This window comes from Sinocyclocheilus rhinocerous, unplaced genomic scaffold (assembly GCF_001515625.1).
Source record: "Sinocyclocheilus rhinocerous isolate Xijiao unplaced genomic scaffold, SAMN03320098_v1.1 scaffold760, whole genome shotgun sequence".
NCBI classification, from domain to species: domain Eukaryota; kingdom Metazoa; phylum Chordata; class Actinopteri; order Cypriniformes; family Cyprinidae; genus Sinocyclocheilus; species Sinocyclocheilus rhinocerous.
In genome coordinates, this window is record NW_015667422.1 from 505608 (window position 1) to 528107 (window position 22500).

Sequence of the window (22500 nt, forward strand, 5' to 3'; positions counted from 1 at the left end):
TAATATGAAGTTCACGCATTAACAGAACACAACATAGACTAAGATCTTGATAAGAAGAAGCCATATTATTAATGATTATAAATGAGAATTGTTAACGATATTGCCAATATCCACACAGCTGACAGCTTTACCTGTTGTAGTTTGTTGAAGTTGTGCACGAAATAGACACTGCTTTTCTGCACTTTCACTTCGCACGTCTCTGTCATTTCGATCTCTCTCGCGCTGCACAACTGAGCTGTGTTTAGCAGGTGTGCGTCAGCGCTGCAGAGATGAGGACTGTTTGAGACTTTGATGAAACTTTGATGCGCATCGTCTCAGTTTACGTGAACACAAAAAAAGATGTGATCGCAAAACAATCAGGAAAAAATGCATTACATGCAAATTTTTAAGTTATAACATGTAAATATATATAGTCGCCAATGGCGACCTCAGCAAAAACTTCACTCGCAAATTAATATTTTTGGTCGTTTTAGTCGCAGTCTGGAGCCCTGCAACGCATTATTCCCCTCTTCACGGCAGCGTTATCAATGAAGTTTAACAGTACAACAGGTAGAAGCCACTCAATAACATTTCCGCAGAATGGAATGCAGAGAAAGTTTCACCGCAAATGTAACAGTTGACAATTGCAACAGTCATCACCAGCAGCAATTTATCAACCTCACCACCATTATTACTGGACCTTTGAGGTGAGATTGCATCATTTTGCCTGATGTAGGCTTAAGAGATAAACTGTCAGTTCTCTTCGTTTGACTTGCAATCCCAGTATAAGCAGGAGCGTGTATCATTTTTGGGGTCATCAGACCTGACAGCACCTTACTGGCTTCAATTTCTCCTTGCGACCTCCCTGGGAAAGAGAGCAGTGACGCTGCTACCAAGAGGAAAGTCAAGGAGCCATGCAGCGAAATAAATTCAATTTTCTGCTCGGATAAACTCAGGTGGCAACGTTCATTTCTGCACTGGAGTGACATGCGTGTGAAGTGGGGAGAGGTCAGATCTCTGTGGTCTGACAGTGGGTGGGTGGACGGTCACCCTGACAGCGCTTCTCACTCGGCTGCTTGTCATTTCTCAAGACGTTTGGGTGTTTCTTTTTGTGTTACAGTCATCTTATTGCTCACCAAGGCTCCAATAATACAGTAAAAAATGGTAATATCGTGAAATATTATTACAATTTAAAATATTTTTAAGTATTTAACCATGCAATTTTTTCATTGATGGCAAATCTGAATTTTCAGCATCATTACTCCCAGTTTTCAGTGTCACATGATCCTTTAGAAATCATTCTAATATGCTGATTTGATGCTCAAGAAAAAATTATCAGTGTTGAAAACTCTTATTCTCATCCAGGTTGCATTTATTTGATAAAAAATTACAGTAAAACCAGTATTTTGTTTCTCACAAAATATTAAGCAGCAAAAGCTGTTTTCAACTGTGATAAAAAGAAATAAGAAATCTTGAGCACCGCATGAGCATATTAGAATGATTTAATGTCAATGGCTGCTGAAAATTGACATCTCAGGAATTAATTACCTTTTAAAAATATAGGCCCGGTTTCACAGACAGGGCTTAGACTAAGCCAGGATTAGGCCATAGTTCAATTAGGACATTTAAGTAATTTTTATAAACGTGCCTTAGAAAAAACATTACTGGTGTGCATTTTGAGACAAAACAAAGGCACTGATATATTTTAAGATCAGTCAGAGCAAGTTTCTTTCAGTTGAAACATCTCAGAATTACATTTTAGTCTAGGACTAGGACTAACTTAAAATAGTTATTTTAAATTGTAATCATATTTCACAATATTACTACAGGTGCATCTCAATAAATTAGAATGTCGTGGAAAAGTTCATTTATTTCAGTATAGAGCGCAACGACGACTCATCCAGGAGGTCATAAAAGAACACCGAACAACATCTAAAGAACTGCAGGCCTCACTTGCCTCAATTAAGGTCAGTGTTCATGATTCAACAATAAGAAAGAGACTGGGCAAAAACGGCATCCATGGGAGAGTTCCAAGGCAAAAGCCATTGCTGACCAAAAAGAACACAAAGGCTCGTCTCACATTTGCCAAAAAATATCTTGTTTATCCCCAAGACTTTTGGCCAAATTTTCTGTGGACTGATGAGACAAAATTTTAACTTTTTGGAAGGTGTGTGTCCCGTTAAATCTGGCTTAAAACCAACACAGCATTTCATAAAAAGAACATCATACCAACAGTCAAACATGATGGTGGTAGTGTGATGGTCTGGGGCTGCATTGCAGCTTCAGGACCTGGAATAAAGCACTGCTTAGTATTTACTCTTTGAATTCAATATGCACTGATCCTTATTTAAGCTACAAACGTTATTTAGGTAAGAGCAGTGAGTGATTTTCTCTTTTGTCTTTTGTTCATGGCCCCAAATATTGCAAGCTGTAAGCGATATGCATATTGCGATATGTACATTTGCGATATTTAGATCATTTCGATATATTGCACAGCCCTAATTTGTACTGTATTTTTGATCAAACAAATGCAGTTTTGTTAATTTAAGATACTACTTGATTAATTGAAGATGCTAAAACATCTTAATTATGACTGGTAGTGTATATATATTTTTTATTTATATAAAAAATATTTTGGGACAATTCTGTTATTAAATTATTTATTTATTTAAACTATTTTCCCTCTTTTTCACACACACACACACACCAAAAAAAAAAACTAGCATCAATGCAAAAACTGCTTCTGGTGTGAAAACTGGTGTGAAAATAACATAAAATTGTGTAACATAAAACCAATATAAACAGTACAGTGGAAGCTCTACTATCAACATATCAAGAGGACAGAAGGCAAACCACAAACTCCATACCTGGGGTTACAGTACAATATGTGACTGCAATAACCTAGACAGGAAATCGTGAAGGCATATACTAGAGTTTCAGCATCTTTCATGCCTAGATCAGGAGGCCATGCGGTATTGAGGTAATGGCAGACTGCAGCCTTGAATCAGAGAGCTGATGTGAGCTTCAAAAGTGAAAGATGATCCTCAAAACATGACCCTCAAACAAATGTTGATGTTCTGCATCAGCGGAGTAGTTAGCAGAAGGGAAGTGGCTTCTATGCTGATCTGTTCTTTCTCTTATTCTCTATTCAGTACAATGAAGATCGTCGTGATCTCATCGTGAAGGAAGCCTGGAAGCAGGGTTTCACTGGACAAGGCGTCGTCGTGTCCATATTGGATGATGGAATTGAAAAAAACCACCCAGATCTGATTCAGAACTATGTGAGTTTGAGTAAATGACTGTTACCTTTGCCATAAAACCCAAAACAAAATAACTTCATTAAATGTTCCTTATATATATTTGCAGGATCCAGATGCTAGCTATGATGTCAATGATGGCGACCCAGATCCTCAACCTCGATACACCCAACTCAATGATAACAGGTACTCTATGCATCATTTACTGTAATTTGCTTAATAGAATCAAACCTAGTTTAGGTCCCCTTAGCAAACCCAGTGATTTATGGGCCGTTGCAGCTCAAACTGTTGTTATTTGTTTTTCCCGTCTTAGCCAGCACTGTATTTTGTGCCTAGGCATGAAACTTCTGGCATAAAACCAGCTAAAGTATGAATACTACTATACATTTACTGCTTTACTTAAAGGGGCCAAAGGTTTCCCCTGCGGAGTGGAGATGGGCGCAGGAATACACGGCCTGTAATATAGTGTGATTAATGCCGTTGCCGTAGTCCATTTGTGTTGGACAGGAACTGCTTTTACTAATGAGGTTTTTGCCTACCCAGTGAGCAAATGGTAGTGCTATCATTTTCAGAATCACGATCTGCAATTATGATTTTCGTTCATCATTCATTTTTACAAATTTAATGGTGTTACACACAGTCACTCTTGGCCAGATGCAGTTTACTATGTAAATGAGTTAATACCAATTTTCCGACAAAAATGCTGTAGTTTATATGAATTTACTCAGCAAAGATGCAAAAAATGCAACAAAAGAAGTTACTTGATATATATTGTGGCACATTCATTGACCATTCACACTGACTGCGATTGAAATGTACCGTAGCTTGTGTTCTTACTCGACTGCTGCTATTTTTTCTTTTCACGTATATCCTACAGTAGGGTCATATCTTCCAGCAGAAAGCATATTTTTTACAGTAAATTAAATTCATTTATATGTAATACTCTAGTATGCAGGTTGTAGCAGTAGGCAGCAACTTTCTCTGGCTGTTTTTTGTGTTGTTTGTTCTGCTGGGAAATTAGTTTCTCTGTGATTGATGTGTTGTGAATTTAGTTCTCTCCATGGATTTTGGTTTGTTGTCTTGGTAATGGCCATCCACAACACTGGCCATTTTTATGGCCTACTTCATATAAATCAACAGGGAATTAGGTTGAATTGTAAAGAAACAATGATGCTGTTGAGAGCGAGATACTTCAAAGCTACACTTCACCCTAAAATTACGATTCTGTCATTGTCATGTCATTCCAAAACTTTTTTTTCCTGTAGAATACGATAAAGGATTTTAAAAGAATCTTCACATAGATGCAGTTAATAGTGACCTCAGGCTGTCAAGCTCCAAAAAACACTATAAAATTACTCCATACAACTTCAGCGCTATATTCCAGGTCTTCTGTAGCCATATTAGAGCTTTGTGACAAACCAAAAATAACAAAATTATTCATTGATATTTTCACCTCCACTACAGCTAGGGCTGTCGCGATAACCGCAATATAATACAGCGCTATTGACGAGCAAACCGCAGAGGAATGCAAGAACCGCAGCAACTGCGATTTTTCCGTGTTTTATTTTTTCGTAAGGTTATGCCCTTCTCGTTTTACACTTCATGCATGTGGACTGAATATTAAACAAGTTAGTAATGATAACATGATGTGTACCATGCTGATTTGTACAGAGGCTCCTAAACAGCAACACATACACACACAAATTATATATATATATGTGTGTGTGTGTGTATGTATATATATATAATATGTATATTTATGGCGGTAAAACCGCATACCGCGCTATTGAGCCACTCAAAATTACCGCAAGGGAAATTCCCTCACCGCGACAGCCCTAACTACAGCTCTCAACTTTTACGTTATTTTTTGTAATTGATGTCCAACTTGCACCATATTTGATTTGAGAGCTGCAGCAGAGATTCAGGTAATGGCTGAATTAAGACTTAGACTATATATACCGTACAAGTTTCTGGTGTTTATCAAGGCTGCATTTGTTTGACCCCAAACTTTTCAACGGTAACTTTTGATTATCACCCAAAGTTAAGATATATGGCTTTCATGCTTTCATAGTGTTTTTTTGATCCAGCCTGTGGTCACTATGAACTTGTGGTCTTTGTATTGAAAAGATCTATGATGATTGTTTAAACATGGTCTTTTTTGTGTTCCATAGAATAAATAACAGCATAAAATTTTGAGTGACATGAAGGTTAGCAAATGATGACAGAACGGTTATTTCTTTGGGTGAAGTATTCCTTTATACGTTCAGATGTGTTCATTACCACCCTTCCAAACTGAATCAAACCCATCAACTTTTACAAAACAAGAAAATTTTTGGCTACCAATCACCGCTAAACTCTGTTGTCAAGTCACCTTTATATAGCGCTTTATTCAATACAGATTGTGTCAAAGCAGCTTTACAGTGTAAAACAGGACAAATGTGTGCTGACAATGCAGGAGGACAATAGAAAACAGTCAGTTTATCATTTAATGTTGGTTCATCGTTGATTCAGTGATGTCATCGTCCAGCTCACTTCAGTTCTCTTCCAATAGTGTCTGTGCAGTCAAGTCAATGTTGCCAGAAATTGTGTCCCCAAATAAGCAAACCAAAGGCGACAGTGGCAAGGAACCAAAACTCCATCGGTGACAGAAATTGAGAAAAAAGCCTTGGGAGAAACCAGGCTCAGTCAGGGGGCCAGTTCTTCTCTGGCCTGACGAAACCAACATGGTGTGGTTTAATTCCAGACTGCAACACACGTCAGATTGAGCAGAGGACTTGTCTGGTTCTCGTGGTCTTGTGCCGATGGTATGGTGGTCTTCACTGGGGATCTGTCTCTAGGTTTTGTCTAGTTGACCTGTTCTCCTCTGACAATCAGGGATGTAGAGGTCATCTCTAGGTGCTGATCCACCATCTGGACTGTATACAGACTGGATCTGGGTGACTACAGTGATCATCTGATCTGGATACGGACTGTATCTGGGTGGCTACAGTGACCTCGGAATAAGAATAAAACAGAATAATATTAGCGTAGATGCCATTCTTTATGATGTAACAAGCATTGAGTGTTATGGGAAGTATTCCCAGTTCCGGTTGACCTCATTAATGCAGCCTAACAATCCTTTAACAGATTTATAGACCGATATAGAAAAGTGGTCATGTGTTATGTGTATGCCAAGTTACAGAGATTGGTCTTTATCTAGATTTAAACTGACAGAGTGTGTGTCTGCCGCCCGAACAACTCTAGGTAGATTGTTCCAGAGTTTGGGCGCTAAATAGGAAAAGGATCTGCCGCCCGCAGTTGATTTTGATATTCTAGGTATTATCAAATGGCCAGAGTTTTGAGATCGCAGTGGATGTGAAGGACTATAATGCGATAAGAGCTCGCTCAAGTACTGAGGAGCTACACCATTCAGGGCTTTATATGTATGTATACGATGTATACATTCTTGCTAATTATTTAAGAATGCATTAAAATGTATACGATGTTTAATAGGGAGCCAGTGCAGGTTGACAGAACTGGGGATAATATGGTCATACTTCCTGGTTCTAGTAAGAACTCAAGCTGCTGCTTTTTGGACCAGCTGGAGTTTGTTTATTAAGCGCGCAGAGCAACCACCCAATAAAGCATTACAATAATCTAACTAACGCATGAATTAACGTTTCTGCATTTGACATTGAGATTTAGATATATTAGATAATTTAGATATATTTTTAAGATGGAAAATGCAGTTTTACAAATGCAAGAAATTTGACTTTCAAAAGAAAGATTGCTATCAAATAGCACACAGAGGTTCCTAACTGATGATGAAGAATTGACAGCACAGCCATCATGTGTTAGACAGTGTTCTGGATTATTACATATGGAGGTTTTTTGTTCTGATAATTAACACCTATGTTTTTTCAGAATTTAGCAGTAGGAAATTAATAGTCATCCATTTTTCTACACATTCTGTTAGTTTTGCAAAATAGTATGTTTTTCGTCAGACCGCGAAGAAATATAGAGCTGAGTATCATCAGCATAACAGTGAAAGCTAACACCATGTTTTCTGATGATATTTCCCAAGGGTAGCATTTAAAGTGTGAAATGCAATGGTCCCAGTACTGAGCCTTGCGGTACTACATACTGCACTTGTGAACGATATGATACTTCTTCATTCACTACATTCATCTACGAATTTCATTCATCTACGAATTGATGACGGTCAGATAAGAATGATTTGAACCATGCCAATGCAATTCCAACAACAATTGTGGAATTGTTCCTCAGGGAATCTATAGTGCACTGTCTGATGCAATACTGTAGCTGACTGCTGCATGGTTATAATTTCCTCTCTAATACTATCAATCTTGGAAGTAAAGAAGTTCAAGTTCACAATTTTCTATGAGACCTGTGTTATTCTGTGGGCACCACTTAGACATCCAGCCATTGAGTGACGACAGTCTGCTATGTATCTCATCACCACGGTAAGCAGGGAGGGGACCAGAGCATATTACTGTGTCTGATATCGTACTTGCAAGTTCACAAACCTCTTTAATGTTATTTTTAGTGATCTCTGGCTGGTGAAGTCGAACATCATTAGTGCCGACGTGAATAACAATCTTACTGAATTTACGTTAGCATTAGCCAGCACTTTTAGATTTGCCAAGATGTCAGGCACTCTGGTTCCCGGTAAACATTGGACTATGGTGGCTGGTGTCTCTATTTTCACGATCCGTACAATATAATCGCCAATAACTAGGGCACTTTCATCAGCTTTCTCAGTGGGTGCGTGATTGGGAGTGGGGAGTGGGAGAACCTGTTTAATGTTTTGATCAGAACGGAAGAGCAGTGTTTGTCCCGTGACTATGCCGCCTCACAGTCACCCTGCTGCGGGGGCTCTGCAACCGGAAACGAACAATATACGCGACACTCTAAGCTAGTCACATCCCAAGCCGTATCTAAGGCCCTCACATTCTTACTATTCTCAATTAAAGTTTGGATGCATGTCTTTAGTTCTGAAATCTTCTCTGTCAGCCTTACTGTTTCCCTGCATTTATCATATGTGAATCCCTCGGCACTGACAGAGAAAGCTACACTATACATGTGGCAAGCAGTGCAAGTGACAATAACAGGAGAAGCCATTACTCCAACAGAAAAACAGAGCTACACAGAGCTACAATCGCAAACCACTCAGCAGCATGGCAGAAAGTTATCCTCTAATGAAGAGTTGAACTCTGGTCTGTCCTTATTTCACATTGGGATTTTCCTCATTCGTCCTTTTTTGGGGGGGGAGGGGGGGGTGGATATCAGCCAAAAAGCCGTTTTTATCTTGAGGCTAACCATGATTTGTGATGACAGGCAGAAAAGCGTATAGTTACGAGTGGGTATAAATCAAAGGTCTTGGGCTGAATGGCTTGGCTTTGTAGTTTTTAGAGGGGCTGTCCCGTGTTCCCCTAATGGAAGTACCCCACAGCGCCTGCCATGTTGGCATGACTCCTATAATGGGCACTAATGAAATGACATCTTTGGCACTAGTTGAAATGTGATCAAGTTTGACTTTTAAAGCATTTCGTAAATGATTTTGAAATGTTAAAACACTTTCCTAGTTACTGGAAAGCATTAAAGATCAGTAAAAATATCTCTATCTGATAATGCAAAGACAGCAGGAGATACATTAGTAGCAGTAGTTCAGCAACTGTAGCAATTTTGCTCGTCCTACACGTTATTTAGCTGCCATGTTTTCTTCTGACCCCTGCTGTGAAATTCCCCTTATTGAATCCGCAATTTTTTTTCTTCAGAAACCCATCTCTTTTTGTCGCCTTACTCCTCTCTATTCTAGCATGCTGCGCTCCAGATAGGCGTTTTACCGTTGCACTGATCTAGTTCTTGCATCTTTTACCACAGAACCTCAAAGCTGGTTTCAGGTTTGCAACAGTAGCAGGGAATGTTTAGTAACACTTTCAGTTCTCAAACACAATGTAACAAACCTATACGTTGTATACCAACCTAATGCATATACATAAACACAACCTATATGTGTTTATCTATATGCATTTGTACAATATAAAATCAATGCATAGTGTATCAGTGCATAGTGTATATATCATCAATTGTTATTTAAAATTGTTATTTTTTATAATCGGCCACAAAATATTTGCAAGTCATCAAACACACACACACACACACACAGTTGGTATAGAAAAGAATCACCCCCTTTTAAAATAATCACATTTTGTTGCTTTGCAGCCTGAAATGAACACAGACACAGTCAATCACTGAGTTGGAAAAAGGATCACCCCCTTGTGTCAGTATTTTTGTTGAACCATCTTTTTCTTTTATTACAGCCTTTAGTCTGTGGGGATTTGTCTCTACTAACTTTGCACATCTAGACTTTGCAATATTTGCCCACTCTTCTTTGAGAACTGCAAATTGAAGTTCAGTTCAATTTGATGGTGATTGTTTGTGGACTGTAGTCTTCAAATCATTCCACAGATTTTCAATTTATTATACAAAAAAAAAATTTCAATTGATTTTATTTTATTTATTTTTTATTCAACCAGTTTTAAGTAGCAAAATTAATTCAAAATGTACCATTAATCAATTCACACTTTGTTCTCTGAGCAAACAAATATGTAGATAAATATATTTTTAGGCTGCTATGTATTGCTTTATTGGTGCATAAACATAAGTTTCTTGTGTTAATTTAGTGAAAAACACTGTGCAAAACATAACGTTTTGTATTAAACATTTGGGTGAAGTTATGTCGTCACTAATCAAGCTGATTCAGAGCTAAACTATAAATTCTGATATATTTTTATGTTTTAGATATTTTTTGTCAAATATCTTTGAAAGGAGACAAATATTGACATCTACTGTATCTCCCAGCCCTAGTGTTTGTATAGTATACGCATTCTAGTGTGCCGTTCTCAGTGCCTGTCTCAGTGATTTTCTGTAAAACATCCGTTTATCAGTGCTCCATCAATCTTTGGTTGTGTTGTAAAGTGACTAAATAATGCATTACGCATTTTGAATTCTTAAGTGTGTTTCCACAGAAGTGGGGCAGGTTGAGTCAGTGTGGTGTTTTAGAAGAAACTCGAGCTGTGGCGAGAAGTGTTGAAGCCACATAAATGCCTTTCTCTTCATACTTTCATCTCTGAACAGTACTTTTTCCTAAAACACTTATTGTTTTTTGTAATTTCATAATTTTGCTCTGAAAAACATAACTGATAGTGTGAATAGCCTGTAAATAGTTTTCTGATATTTTTGAGATATTGTGTACATTTTTGCATAAGATGTACAATTTCAAACAATTTAAAAATTTAAATCAAATCAATCACATGGTGTTTTGTCTGCTTTTTTTTTTTAAATAGCTGGTCTATGAACACATGCAGACAGATGTTTTTAGCATGATTAAATGTTCATTTTTTATCCTTTTTTTTATCAGTTTATTATTTATTCAATCTTTCTCTCTAGATATCTGCATCAGCATTGTTTATTGATAATATCGGTTGACTATGCCAAGCACCTTAATACATTAATCACGCTCATGTGCAGTTCTGTGTTGACTCTTGCCATGTTTTTAAACAAAAAAAAATATATATAAAAATATATTTTCAGCTGGCTTTGATTCGGTTACAGAATGTGACTATCAAGTCTTCCACTACACTTGAAAATGCTCAGCAGTGAGTTATAGCAAAGATGAACATGTATCAGAAATCATCTCTTTTATAGATCGCTGTCTTCAGCAGTGCATGGCTTTATGGGAGTTTGGCACAGCTTTAGAGATCCGTTCTCTCAGGGTGGTGTAATCTGATTGAGATCAGTTTAAGACGTGTGCTGATAAAACATCAGAGGTTACCATAACACACAGTGTTGTTTGGCGTGTTAAAATTGCACATCTGGAAATGCCTTTTGTTCAGACAAAGGCAGGATGAAGTGTTCCCCCGTACAGAGTTCCCACAGTTAATGTGTTTGTACTAGCCAGTCAAGTGAGTTTTGCTTAGCAGCAGCTCAAAACGGGCCATATATTTTCTTGTCCCGTCATTGTTAATTCATCAGGCACAATATGAGAGGGAAGACAGAAATATGTAGTGTTAAGTCAAGCAGAACAGCTCTGCTCTTCCATAAAATCATAACTCCAAGAGGCAAGTGAGCTTTCCGTTGAAGATTCCGCTTGACGGTCTCTAGACTTGCGCCTGGTTTGTCTCCCAAGCTTGAAACACTGAAGCGCTCCCCTGGATTTATTTTCTTGGGACTCCAATAAGCCAGATGGAATACTGCCTAATCCAATTTGAAGATGGTTATGAATACATCTGTATTGAATGTATTAAACACTCAGCATGTGTAACATGGGTCTGCTAATTCAAGCAGAACAAGTGCTGATCTTTCAGCAGGAAACATTTATTAACATCTTAATGTTTACATTAATGTTAATCTCGTATTAACATTGCATATCATGCTGTTTAAAATGAAGTGCTGATCTATGGCGAGGGTTGAAGCTAAGAATATGCCTCGTGTAGAAGCTTTTGTTTAGTTAGTAAGGAATCCTTGTCAGTTGTCTGAATCAGATCATAGTGAGATTCAGTCGTTTTACAAATTTAAATTCGTAGGTCGGAGACCAGATACACTGTTAAAGGAATTGCTCACCCAAAAGTGAACATTTGTTGAAAATGTGCTCACCCCCAGACCATCCGAGATGTAGATGTAGTTTGTTTATTCATTGTAACAGGTTTGGAAAATTTCTAGCATTACATCAGTTGCTCAGCAGTGAATCCTCTGCAGTGAATGGGTGCTGTCAGAATGAGAGTCCAAACAGCTGATAAAAACATCACAATAAGTAATCCACAGCACTCCAGTCCATCATTTAACATCTTGTGAACCAAAAAGCTGCGTGTTTGTAAGAAACAAATCCATCAAGGCGTTCTAACGATTGTAAATGGTGCTTGATCTGTGCACATTTCTCTTCTTATTCACATGAGAAGACTTTTTCTTGGGAGAAAGCAATATTATGGATAGAAGTGAAAAACATCTTAATGATGAATTTATTACAAACACACAGCTTTGCACTTCAGAAGACTTTAGTTGATGGACTGGAGTCTTGTGGATTACTTGTGGAGTATTGTTAGCAGCTCTTTGCACATTCTGACGGCACCCATTCACTGCAGAGGATCCATTGATGAGCAAACGATGTAATGCTAAATTTCTCCAAATCTGTTTCAATGAAGAAACAAACTCCTTTACATTTTGGATGGCCTGAGGATGAGTAAACTGTCAGCCAATTTTTATTTTTGGGTTAACCTTTCCTTTAAAGGAGCAATTCACCCCAAAATTATAATTTACTCACCCACTTCTTGTTCCAAACACAAAAGAAGATTTGGAAGGTTTGGAAGAAAGTCATTCATTTAATGGATGAAATAACTTTTTGAAATGTCATTTTCAAAATCAAATGTCATCAAAATGTCAAGTCATACAGGTTGGGAATGATATGAGGGCGAGTAAATGATGACAGATTTGTTATTTTTGGTTGAACTACAAACAAAGCCCTCCCAGCAAAAGTTTTCAAAAACATAGCTCCAGTTTTCTCAACTTGTTGTCTCTTCCATATGTAAAGAATAGTTTTCTTGGCTGCGCCTACAAACTTTTAGGATGACTTCCAGTGGAGGAGAAGCCAAACAGTGTTCCAGCCCAGAATAATCCTGTTCTTATAAGAACTGAGCCGTATGTCAAGGGCAGTGCGTTTGCAGGTTTGAGTCCTGTCAGGGTTATATAAAGGTCCAAACAATGTGTCTCAGTACAACGCCTGTGGTGTTGGAGAAAGCAGATGGTCCTGTGCGTCCTACATAGACTGCTTTTTCTCTGTTAAGTGAAGCAGAAACGCTCTTATTTTTCATCTGCTGTTAGTGCTGATTGACTTGTTGGCTGTTTTTATGCCGTACCCATGGTATTCAGAGGACAACACATTCCTTGATGTTTCTAGTAGTAATTGCTAAAACAAACATCACTATTACTTTTGCTCATATTTGTGGTTTGGGATTTAAAACATTCCAAAAACTTTTTTTGTTTGTTTAATCTTCATTAAATTGAAGACTTGAAATCATCTCTTGTCAGTTTGCGAAGAGTTGATGAAGTAAAATAATTGTTTTTTTTTAAAGACATTAAACATTTTATTCAGCAAAGATGCATTAAATTGATCAAAAGTGACAGTGAAGACATTTATAATGTTACAAATGATTTTCATTTCAAACTACATATTTTTTCATCAGAGAATCCTTTAAACACATCCATCATGGTTTCCACAAAAATATTAAGTAGCACAACTGTTTTCGACATTGATAACAGTAAATATTTCTTGAGCAGCAAATCAGCATATTAGAATGATTTCTTAAGGATCATGTGACACTGAAGACTGGAGTACTGATGCTGAAAATTCAGCTTTGCATCACGGGACTAAATTACATTTTAAAATATATGAATAAAATTTCACAATATGACAGTTGTTACTTTATTTTTTGGTCAAATAAATGAAGCTTGGTGAGCTTAAGAGATTTCTTTCAAAAACATAAATTCCTATGGCCCCTTTTTAAACCCTGTCCCTTTCATGTTCTTTTGAGATAGTTTGCCTAATTTTATTTTGCTTTTTAGCTGCCAATAAAAGTGTATTACTCCCAGCTCAGTTTAAAACCATTCAGCAGAATTTTGCTGATGTTTGTCCCCCCCAAAAATCAGCGCAGGAAATGCAAAAGTCTGCACATTCCATCTAGGCCTGCTTCTAACATTTGGATTCAATCTATACAGCCGTTCCTGCAAAGAAGTGCTGCAGGTAAATATGAAATGGAAATATAACCTCTTCTATGTGTCCAGGCTTGCTTTACATTTCTCAGACAGCTCAGCAGTGGAATATCTCACTGTCAACATCAGAAACCTGCATGTGTTTAGCTTCAAAGTGAGTCAGCATGGGGGACGGTAATGCAAGGTGTCTCACCAAACCTTATTAAACCATCCAGCCATGATAACAGCCCATGAATGTGAATGCAGTCACGTACATAAGAACTGCGTTTTGAGAATAATTCACAGTTACTCAAGAACAGTAGTGGGTTGAGAATTGAGAAGGTCCACAGTGATAATTTAAGATTCTGAAATCTGTATCTTGTTGAGGGGCAGTGGGAGACACATCGATATGAGTTTGACTTGCATTTTAGTCTGAATTGGGTTAGAATAAGCAAGTCAGGTGATTGTCAGTTCATTGCTGTTCAGTCAGTGGACTGGGAAGAATAAGTGCAGATGCTCGCAATATATCTGCACAGATTCTCTGTCATCCAGGTCATCTGCATTGGAGAAATGTGTTGAGGAGCATCTGGACTAGTTTTTCATTTAAGACATGCAACTCTCCCATGTGTCGTCTTGAACAGGATGACAAATGGTGCACATTTACTACATTTATCGTCATTACATTGTGACATTTTGAGACTGGCAGATTGAAGTTAAATAGAAATTAAAATAAAAATTCTTTTTTTTTTGAAAAAGAATAAAAAATGTATAATGTAAATGTATAAAAAGTTGAATACAAAGGTGAAATAAAAATAATTTTAAGTAAATGTTTGTGAAGTTTAATATAAATTGACAGCCTGAGTCTGTGTATCTCTAATGCGATTTTTTACAATATTATAAAATATATATAGTTACATTTAAATTAAAATAAATTATGTAAAGTTTTTTTTTATTTTTTGTTAATTAAAATATGAAATAAAAACATTTGTTATTTTAATTTGTGTGTAACTTGATATATCAAGATGGGCCACATATTTTGTCCCACAAAGGATTCACGATAAAGTTGTTCATTATGGCAGCGTCCGTGTTATGTATCTCTTGTTTGTTTTTTTTTCACACACTTTGTTTCGTAATCTTGCAAGTGTTCTCCCAAACTCCCTCCTGTTGTTTTAACAATCCGCAAGCTTGGTTCCCATAAAACCCCCTCCTTTTTAAATGTAATCTAGGTCCCATGATCCTCCTTATTGTAGGACTGAGGATGAGACATTATCCTCACTGATCTCATGCTTCCTATGAATGGACGGATGACTACAGGGGTTCTCCTGGGATTTCACTGATCCTTCCTCTGTGCTGTTTAACTCCATGTTTAGCCTCCATTGCTCTTTTGGCTTTTGTATGTCTGCTGACCCAGAAGATTATTGTGACACAGACGCTGTGGATTTACGCTTGAATCCATTGCTGTCTCATATGTTTGCATGTGGTGCAATAAGTGTGCATATATTTGTTAATACTGACAAAAAAAAAGAAGAATATTTAGTTGGAGCTACAGTTCAAACAAGATTAAGATATATATTTCTGCTATGTGGCAAAGAGGTAAAAACGCCAATAATAAAATTAAAATGCACTTGTTGGTTAGCTGGTTCCTTGCTTTTGGTCCTCATTAATTTTGATTAAATGCATACAGCAAGTTGCATTTGCACATTGTCACAGGCTGTAATCTTATTTCCAAAGGCCACGGTTATCAGTGTGTCACCTGCTGTCGTATTTAACAGATAGCTGCCTGTTTTACAGCAGGACTGAGTAGGAGCTCTTCACACATGCAAAAGAGCTCGGCAGGATGAGAGGCTTCAGTCACCTGCTGTGAATGAGGATCGGGGCGATCTTTATGCCTGCCCCTCGTCATCAGCTCTGTAGTTTCATCCTGTTGCCAGCTGTTTATCATACAGATGTTTCAAAAATGTCAAAAAATGTTCATTCAGTCTCTCTCTTTCTCTTGTTTTTTTTTTTCTCTTTTGAAGACATGGGACACGTTGTGCTGGAGAGGTTGCTGCTGTTGCCAACAATGGCATCTGTGGTGTCGGAGTGGCCTATAATGCAAAGATCGGAGGTGAGTTGGCATATTTAACTCACATTTTCCATGTTTCATCACGTACAGTCTTTTCTATCAGCGCACACCCCGTCCATTCCAACATTTGAATTGCAAAACACCTCTGTGAAACATCAGATTAGATTCAGATTAGCTCTGTCTCTGTGCGTTAAACCATATGAGAACTCTTCTGTACCGAGAGCACTTTGAAAGAGGAACTCCATTAGCAATGGCTTCATGAGCTCAAGTGGGACCGTTATCACAGGCTCCAGCATAGGTCCCTGTGAGCCAAAGATTTGGACGCAAGCATATGTAATCCCTTTAATTGGCTGAGGTGCTTTTATCCTGTTCGGTGCAGATTTTGTTTCATTACTCTTCTCTACACTGCCTGCGGTCTTGGACTTCACAGGACATGGGATAAATGTCATTAATAATGGTTTGTTTCTAAATCGTCTCCAAGAACTGTTAGCCAACTGCCCATAGTTGAATCTTAGCTATTTAGATTAGCAATAAGGTATAATGTTTCACCTTAAAGGGAAAACTCACCAAAACATGCAAATTGTCATCATTTATTCACCCTTATGTTGTTCGAAATACTGTTTGACTTTTATTCTTTGGTTGAACACAAGGAGATTTGGACGCAAGCATATGTAATCCCTTTAATTGGCTGAGGTGCTTTTATCCTGTTCGGTGCAGATTTTGTTTCATTACTCTTCTCTACGCTGCCTGCTGTCTACGGTCTTGGACTTCACAGGACATGGGATAAATGTCATTAATAATGGTTTGTTTCTAAATCGTCTCCAAGAACTGTTAGCCAACTGCCCATAGTTGAATCTTAGCTATTTAGATTAGCAATAAGGTATAATGTTTCACCTTAAAGGGAAAACTCACCAAAACATGCAAATTGTCATCATTTATTCACCCTTATGTTGTTCGAAATACTGTTTGACTTTTATTCTTTGGTTGAACACAAGGAGATGTTAAGCAGAATTTATGGCTGCTCTTTTCCATTGCGATAACTGCTTAAAGTAAGATTTGAGATCCGTTCTACCTCAAAGCCATCGCCTGACTGCAGAAGACTTAGTGTTTCTTGGAAGAAAATAAAAATCATATTGGTTTGAAACAGCATGAGAGTGAATACATTATGACAGAATTTTCATTTTGGGCGATTTAACTCTTTAACTTCACCACTACTACTACACCACTTCACCACTACTACAGAATAGATGATTATATAATATATTTATGTTATGTTATATAGCATGTGTATTATGAGGTCACCCTGGCTCTACACATCCACAGCCATTAGTAACATTTTCAAGAACTGACTAATCAAACAACATTTACGTTGTGGTCTGTTCCAAGGGAAATTGCTTTTAATGACACCCAGGAGTTTTTGTGTGATAAATATGGGCAAAAAGACCTGTATACTAACCATATTTAGGGACGGGGCTGGATTCACAAATCATTTCTAAGAATAAAATTCTACTTAAATGTATTCTTAAGTCAGAAAATAAGAAGAAATTAGCAGTTAAGTTACAACACTAGATAATACATTACTATTACTAGGGATGTGCATGAGTACTCTGAAGTGACACCATTGATTGATAGCGTAATGATAAATGACAATGATTGATCATTGATCAGTCAGTGAATGCAACAGAGAACTCCATCGTGAGATAGGCTTTTCAAAAAGAACTATTTAAAATATCTGGCACATAAAAAAAAAAAAAAAAAAAAAAAAGGTGTGCCTTTTTGAATTAACAGTAACTAAAATGAAAATGGAAAAACAGCATTAAAAGATATTAAAACGGATTCAAAATATTGGTAAAAACTATAATAGTATTTCAGTGATACTAAAGTAACCCTAGTCTGGATTCACTTGAATGTTACATTACATCTAATGTTCAACTTTTTCCCACAAAAGAGCCTGGCCAAACACAGCAGAAGAAACATTGGTGCAGAAGGCGGACCTCCTCCATTCGTTCCCTTTGGACAGGTCAGAACTCCTTTGCACTTATGATTATTACGGTAATAACATCAGAACTTGCAGATGTCGAAATCGCCAAAGTTATTTTTTTAAAGGTTCTTAAGAAATTATTCAGAATTTCTTAATTTTTTGTTTAATGTCTTCATGAACAACCACTGTGGTCTATTCACTTGACTTCATTTATAGTATTTTACATATAAGGGATATGTATCTTTGGTGTCTTTTGCGTTATCTTGTTTCCACTTATTCCTGTATATTTAAATGTACCATACTGTTGTTTCTCTTTTTGGAAATTACATTTATTAAAGTGAATGCCACTTTAGAATTAAAAAAAAAATCCACTTAGGAAAATTGTTAGAAACTTCTGAACTGCTTTAAGCTTTTCATGAATCTGGGACCAAAATATTATAGAGACTTTGCGTGGGCTCTGTTGAATCTATTTTTATTTATTTATTTAATTTTATTTGGATTGTGCATTTTCTGCAGACACTAAATGTGTGCTACATTTCAAATCTTCCCTTTTATGCAGATGGATAATGCATTATGGGTAAAGTCCATTTCTCTTTTGTCGGCTCTGCATTTGTTGCTCTCTAAAGCAGCTGTTTTTGAATTAGCCTCCTAATGAGAAGCAGTGGAGGGTAAGTAGCCTTGCTGTGCCCATTTCACCTTGAATCCAGGGGGAAATCTGTGCTTAATAAGCAGCAGATACTACTCCTTTAAGGGTAGTATGGGGACAGAGAGAACTGAAGGTTTTTGGACAGCTGAGCTGTAACGTCGACCCAAACTGGCAGGCAGTGCCTTCTGCTACAGGAAAGCTCAATGTGGAGATGGCAGCACGCTAGCAGAAATAACACACAACACGGTTAATTCCTCTGCCAGGACTCATTAAGCCAGAATATTGGTTTGGAAGACTTGGTTGGAGTAAACAGTAGAGTCCATTGTTGGAAATTGCTTTATAACAAATAAAACTGAGGTTTCTTGTTGCATTTTTGAGGGGGATAGATTATTTGTATTTACTAGAGTCTGAATAAAAAAATCCCCTCTTTTGTTACCACAGTGCAGCCGTGTATATCTGTCATGCCTTTCTCATTTCCTGGAAAGTAATCATAGCCAGCTTTCTCTTTGTCCTACAGGGATATTTGGGACTTTTGGAATGTAGATATGGGGTAAAAACATTAAGCCTTTCCAAGATGTAGTGCTGTATTTTCCTGTAGTTGTGGGTTTGTTTGCAGTACTGTCTGCACCAATGCTCTCGGATTGCTTTGGAAAACCTGAAACGACTGAACTTTTGTTTATTTGCACTAACCCATATGAGGGCAGCCTTGAGTAACCTCGCCCCCTTGTGTATCAAAGAAGTGATTCATATTGTTTTGAAGATGTTTGACTCTGATTTCTCATCTTTTTACCACTTTAAAATCTAAGAGCTCTTGGCAGAATGTGCTCTCTTTTTTACCCAAGGCTGAGATAACATTCTGATGCCGGGATCTCAATAACTCAACACCTTTGACATTTTGGACTAAACACTCTGGCTCGTTCCCAAACCCCCAATTCGGTTTAAGATTCTCTTTTGTACAGGGTAGTGGAAAAAGATAAGATGGTCTCCTCTGTTGTGAAGCATATGTAAAAGGATGTTTGAAAGAGAAGAATGTAGCCACTTGTCACCTTTGAATGAACTTCAAATTCGAACACGAACGCGCATGCACTCATTTTCCTTTGAAAGGAACTTTTATATGCAGCCCTGTCTGTCTGTGCACCTCATCCCTTTCATGCTGCAAGTTATATGTGAGCATTAGATGTTAAATATTTAGCAAACAAGAAAGATCTCTTATCATATGGGATTTTTAGTGGGGTTATTCATAGAGGCTGCTTTCTGTACAGCCTTTCTGTATGTTAGGTACATTATATCTCTCCCCCAGTGGTAATCTATATACTCTATATAATCTATATACTTCTCAGAGAAAATATAGATTCTGGTGGTGTGTGGCTAATTAAATATTTGACAGGCTAGTATTCAATGTCACAGCTCTAGTATTGTTTTTAAGTTTTGGTTTATAGTATTTATATTAATATACACATTTAAAGATGACTGAAAATATAATGAAAGTTTGTTTAGAGTTTATGCAATGTTTAAAGTGATTATTTATTATTTATTATATTATTATTGTTATATTTATATTTTGTTTCATTAAATATTTATTTATATTTTTATATTTATGACTAGTATGTAGACTACAGTTCAAAAGTTTTTGTTTGTTTGTTTGTTTTTTAAGAAATGTATACTTTTATTCCGCAAAGACACATTAAATTGATCAAAAGTAACAGTAAAGACATTTATAATGTTACAAAAAACAATCTATTTCAAATAAATGGTTGCAGATAAATACTAATTAAAAAAACATGTTTTTTTCTAAATGCTTTTTTTCATGGAAACAAAATGATGCTGCCTTATTCATTTTTTTGTTAAAGTTATTAAGCACTTATTTAAACTCTGAAGAACCTCTCATCACACATTTCTTAGCCCAGTATTAAATGTAGCTTTCGATGACATACAGTATCAGACACAGACATTTTGGCATTTCTATCTGAATTCTCCATTTCTACAAATATCACAGTAAATCTGGATAATATTGAATCATTACTGGGAAAAAAAAATCACGCAATCTGATTGCATCCCTCTCCATGCTTTCCAGTGCCAGAACAAGCTCAACAGCTTGATTGATTGATGAATTTTTCCCCTACTATCCTATTTTTTTCTCACTCTCTCTGAACGTAAAGTGCTTGTAATGGACAGTGAATCTTACCATTTTACTATCTCATCTAAATACAGGCATTAAATAATCGGGCTGCAGTTTGGAGGTAATGTAAGATGTAGCATTTGCAGGTACAGTATATTTGTGTGTGCTTTGCTCTCTGTCCCATGCTCTAATGTGTTTTATGTTTTGTGTTTTACAGGTGTGCGCATGTTGGATGGAGAGGTCACTGATGTGGTGGAAGCTCAGTCCCTCAGTCTCAACCCACAGCACATCGACATCTACAGCGCCAGCTGGGGACCCGAAGACGACGGCAAAACGGTGGACGGACCTGCAAAGCTGGCCAAAGAGGCTTTCCTACGCGGCGTAATGGAGGTTTGGCTTTTCTAATCTGAACTTATTGAACTACTTTGTCATTTAGCTAATGTAAGAAGAAATATTCCTTGTGGTGCTGAAAGGGGCTATATTCTGCACTTTTGGTTCATTTTATTGTTCCCTGGAAGGCTATTTATATTCCTTTTCATAATTTATATTTCTTGTCAAAGAATTTTCCTCCCTCTCATGCCCATTAGAATTTATTGGGCTGCATTACTGTACATTTAAAGGCCCGTTCACACCAAAGATGATAACTATAATGATAACAGTAACAATATTGCTTTAAAAGTCCACACCACATCTATAACAGCACAGAGGAACAACATCATTGGAATCACTTCCAAATAAATTTTTTCCTGCTGATGAAAAATAAAAACATTAGAATCTATTCTACTTTAAAGAACGTGAGCATTTAAAGTGCCAGATGACATAGCGGCGTGCACTTAATAAACAGAACATTATTGTGCATTGGTATGGACACTAATATAGTTACAGTTATCTTTATAACTGTCATTCTTGGTGTGAACAGGCCTTAAGACTTATCTAAATGATATGTATATTTAAATGGTTTATTATCATTGGCTAAATTTACATGCCAGCGTAGTTCACAACATTGTTGATCAAGGCTGACCACATGTGAGATTATTAAATGTATTAAACAGCTAATGTTTTAAAACGTTAAATTAGGTTAATGCATTCAAGACATTTCTGTTTAATTTGTTTGTGTGCGTGTATACAGTATATACAGTATATATATATATATACTCTATATTTTTACTTTCTTTAAAAGGGACTGAATGCATTAATTACAGAAATTATAAATTCATTGTGAATAATGAATCTTTCCCCAGTGTGTGTTACATATACTGATGCTGTATAATTAGTGTGACGTTTTCTGGCATTAGTCATTTGATGCTGTTTATTTATTGCCTATGGTTTTGATTTAGCATCGATACCCAGGTACCAAAGCATGACGCCGTATCGAAGCCTAAATTTTTCACTCGGGTGGACCGGGGAGGAAGTTTTGCGCTGTGAATGTCAGCATAAAACCCATTTCAAAAAGAGCAGCGAAGAGGTCCTGTTTTCCATGACATGTACAATTGCTTCTGTGACTCATGGGCTATTTTTACTGTTTCCTGCCATTATCTGCATCAGTTGGTCTGTGCCACAAACAGTAGACGTGTTTTCATTGATATTCTTTTGCTGAGATGGTCTGAATTTGCCTCTCTTAACCTTGAACTTTTACCAGCAGCGGCATTTAAGAGGGCAGAAACTTGTGGGTCAAATGAATTAAGTGGATTTTTCTTATTTGCTTTG

The 22500-nt window shown here is 37.0% G+C and overlaps 1 protein-coding gene across 2 annotated transcripts in view; it reads left to right on the forward strand.

Annotated features, from left to right (window-relative positions):
• Positions 1-22500, forward strand: part of LOC107733942 (furin-1-like) — a 115295-nt gene that overhangs the window by 65750 nt on the left and 27045 nt on the right. For both annotated transcript variants that reach the window (XM_016545797.1, XM_016545796.1), the window contains exons 5-8: positions 3132-3260; positions 3346-3422; positions 16001-16089; positions 21011-21183. In XM_016545797.1, coding sequence (XP_016401283.1) covers positions 3132-3260; positions 3346-3422; positions 16001-16089; positions 21011-21183 — 468 coding nt within the window. The remainder of the gene's footprint in view (positions 1-3131; positions 3261-3345; positions 3423-16000; positions 16090-21010; positions 21184-22500) is intronic.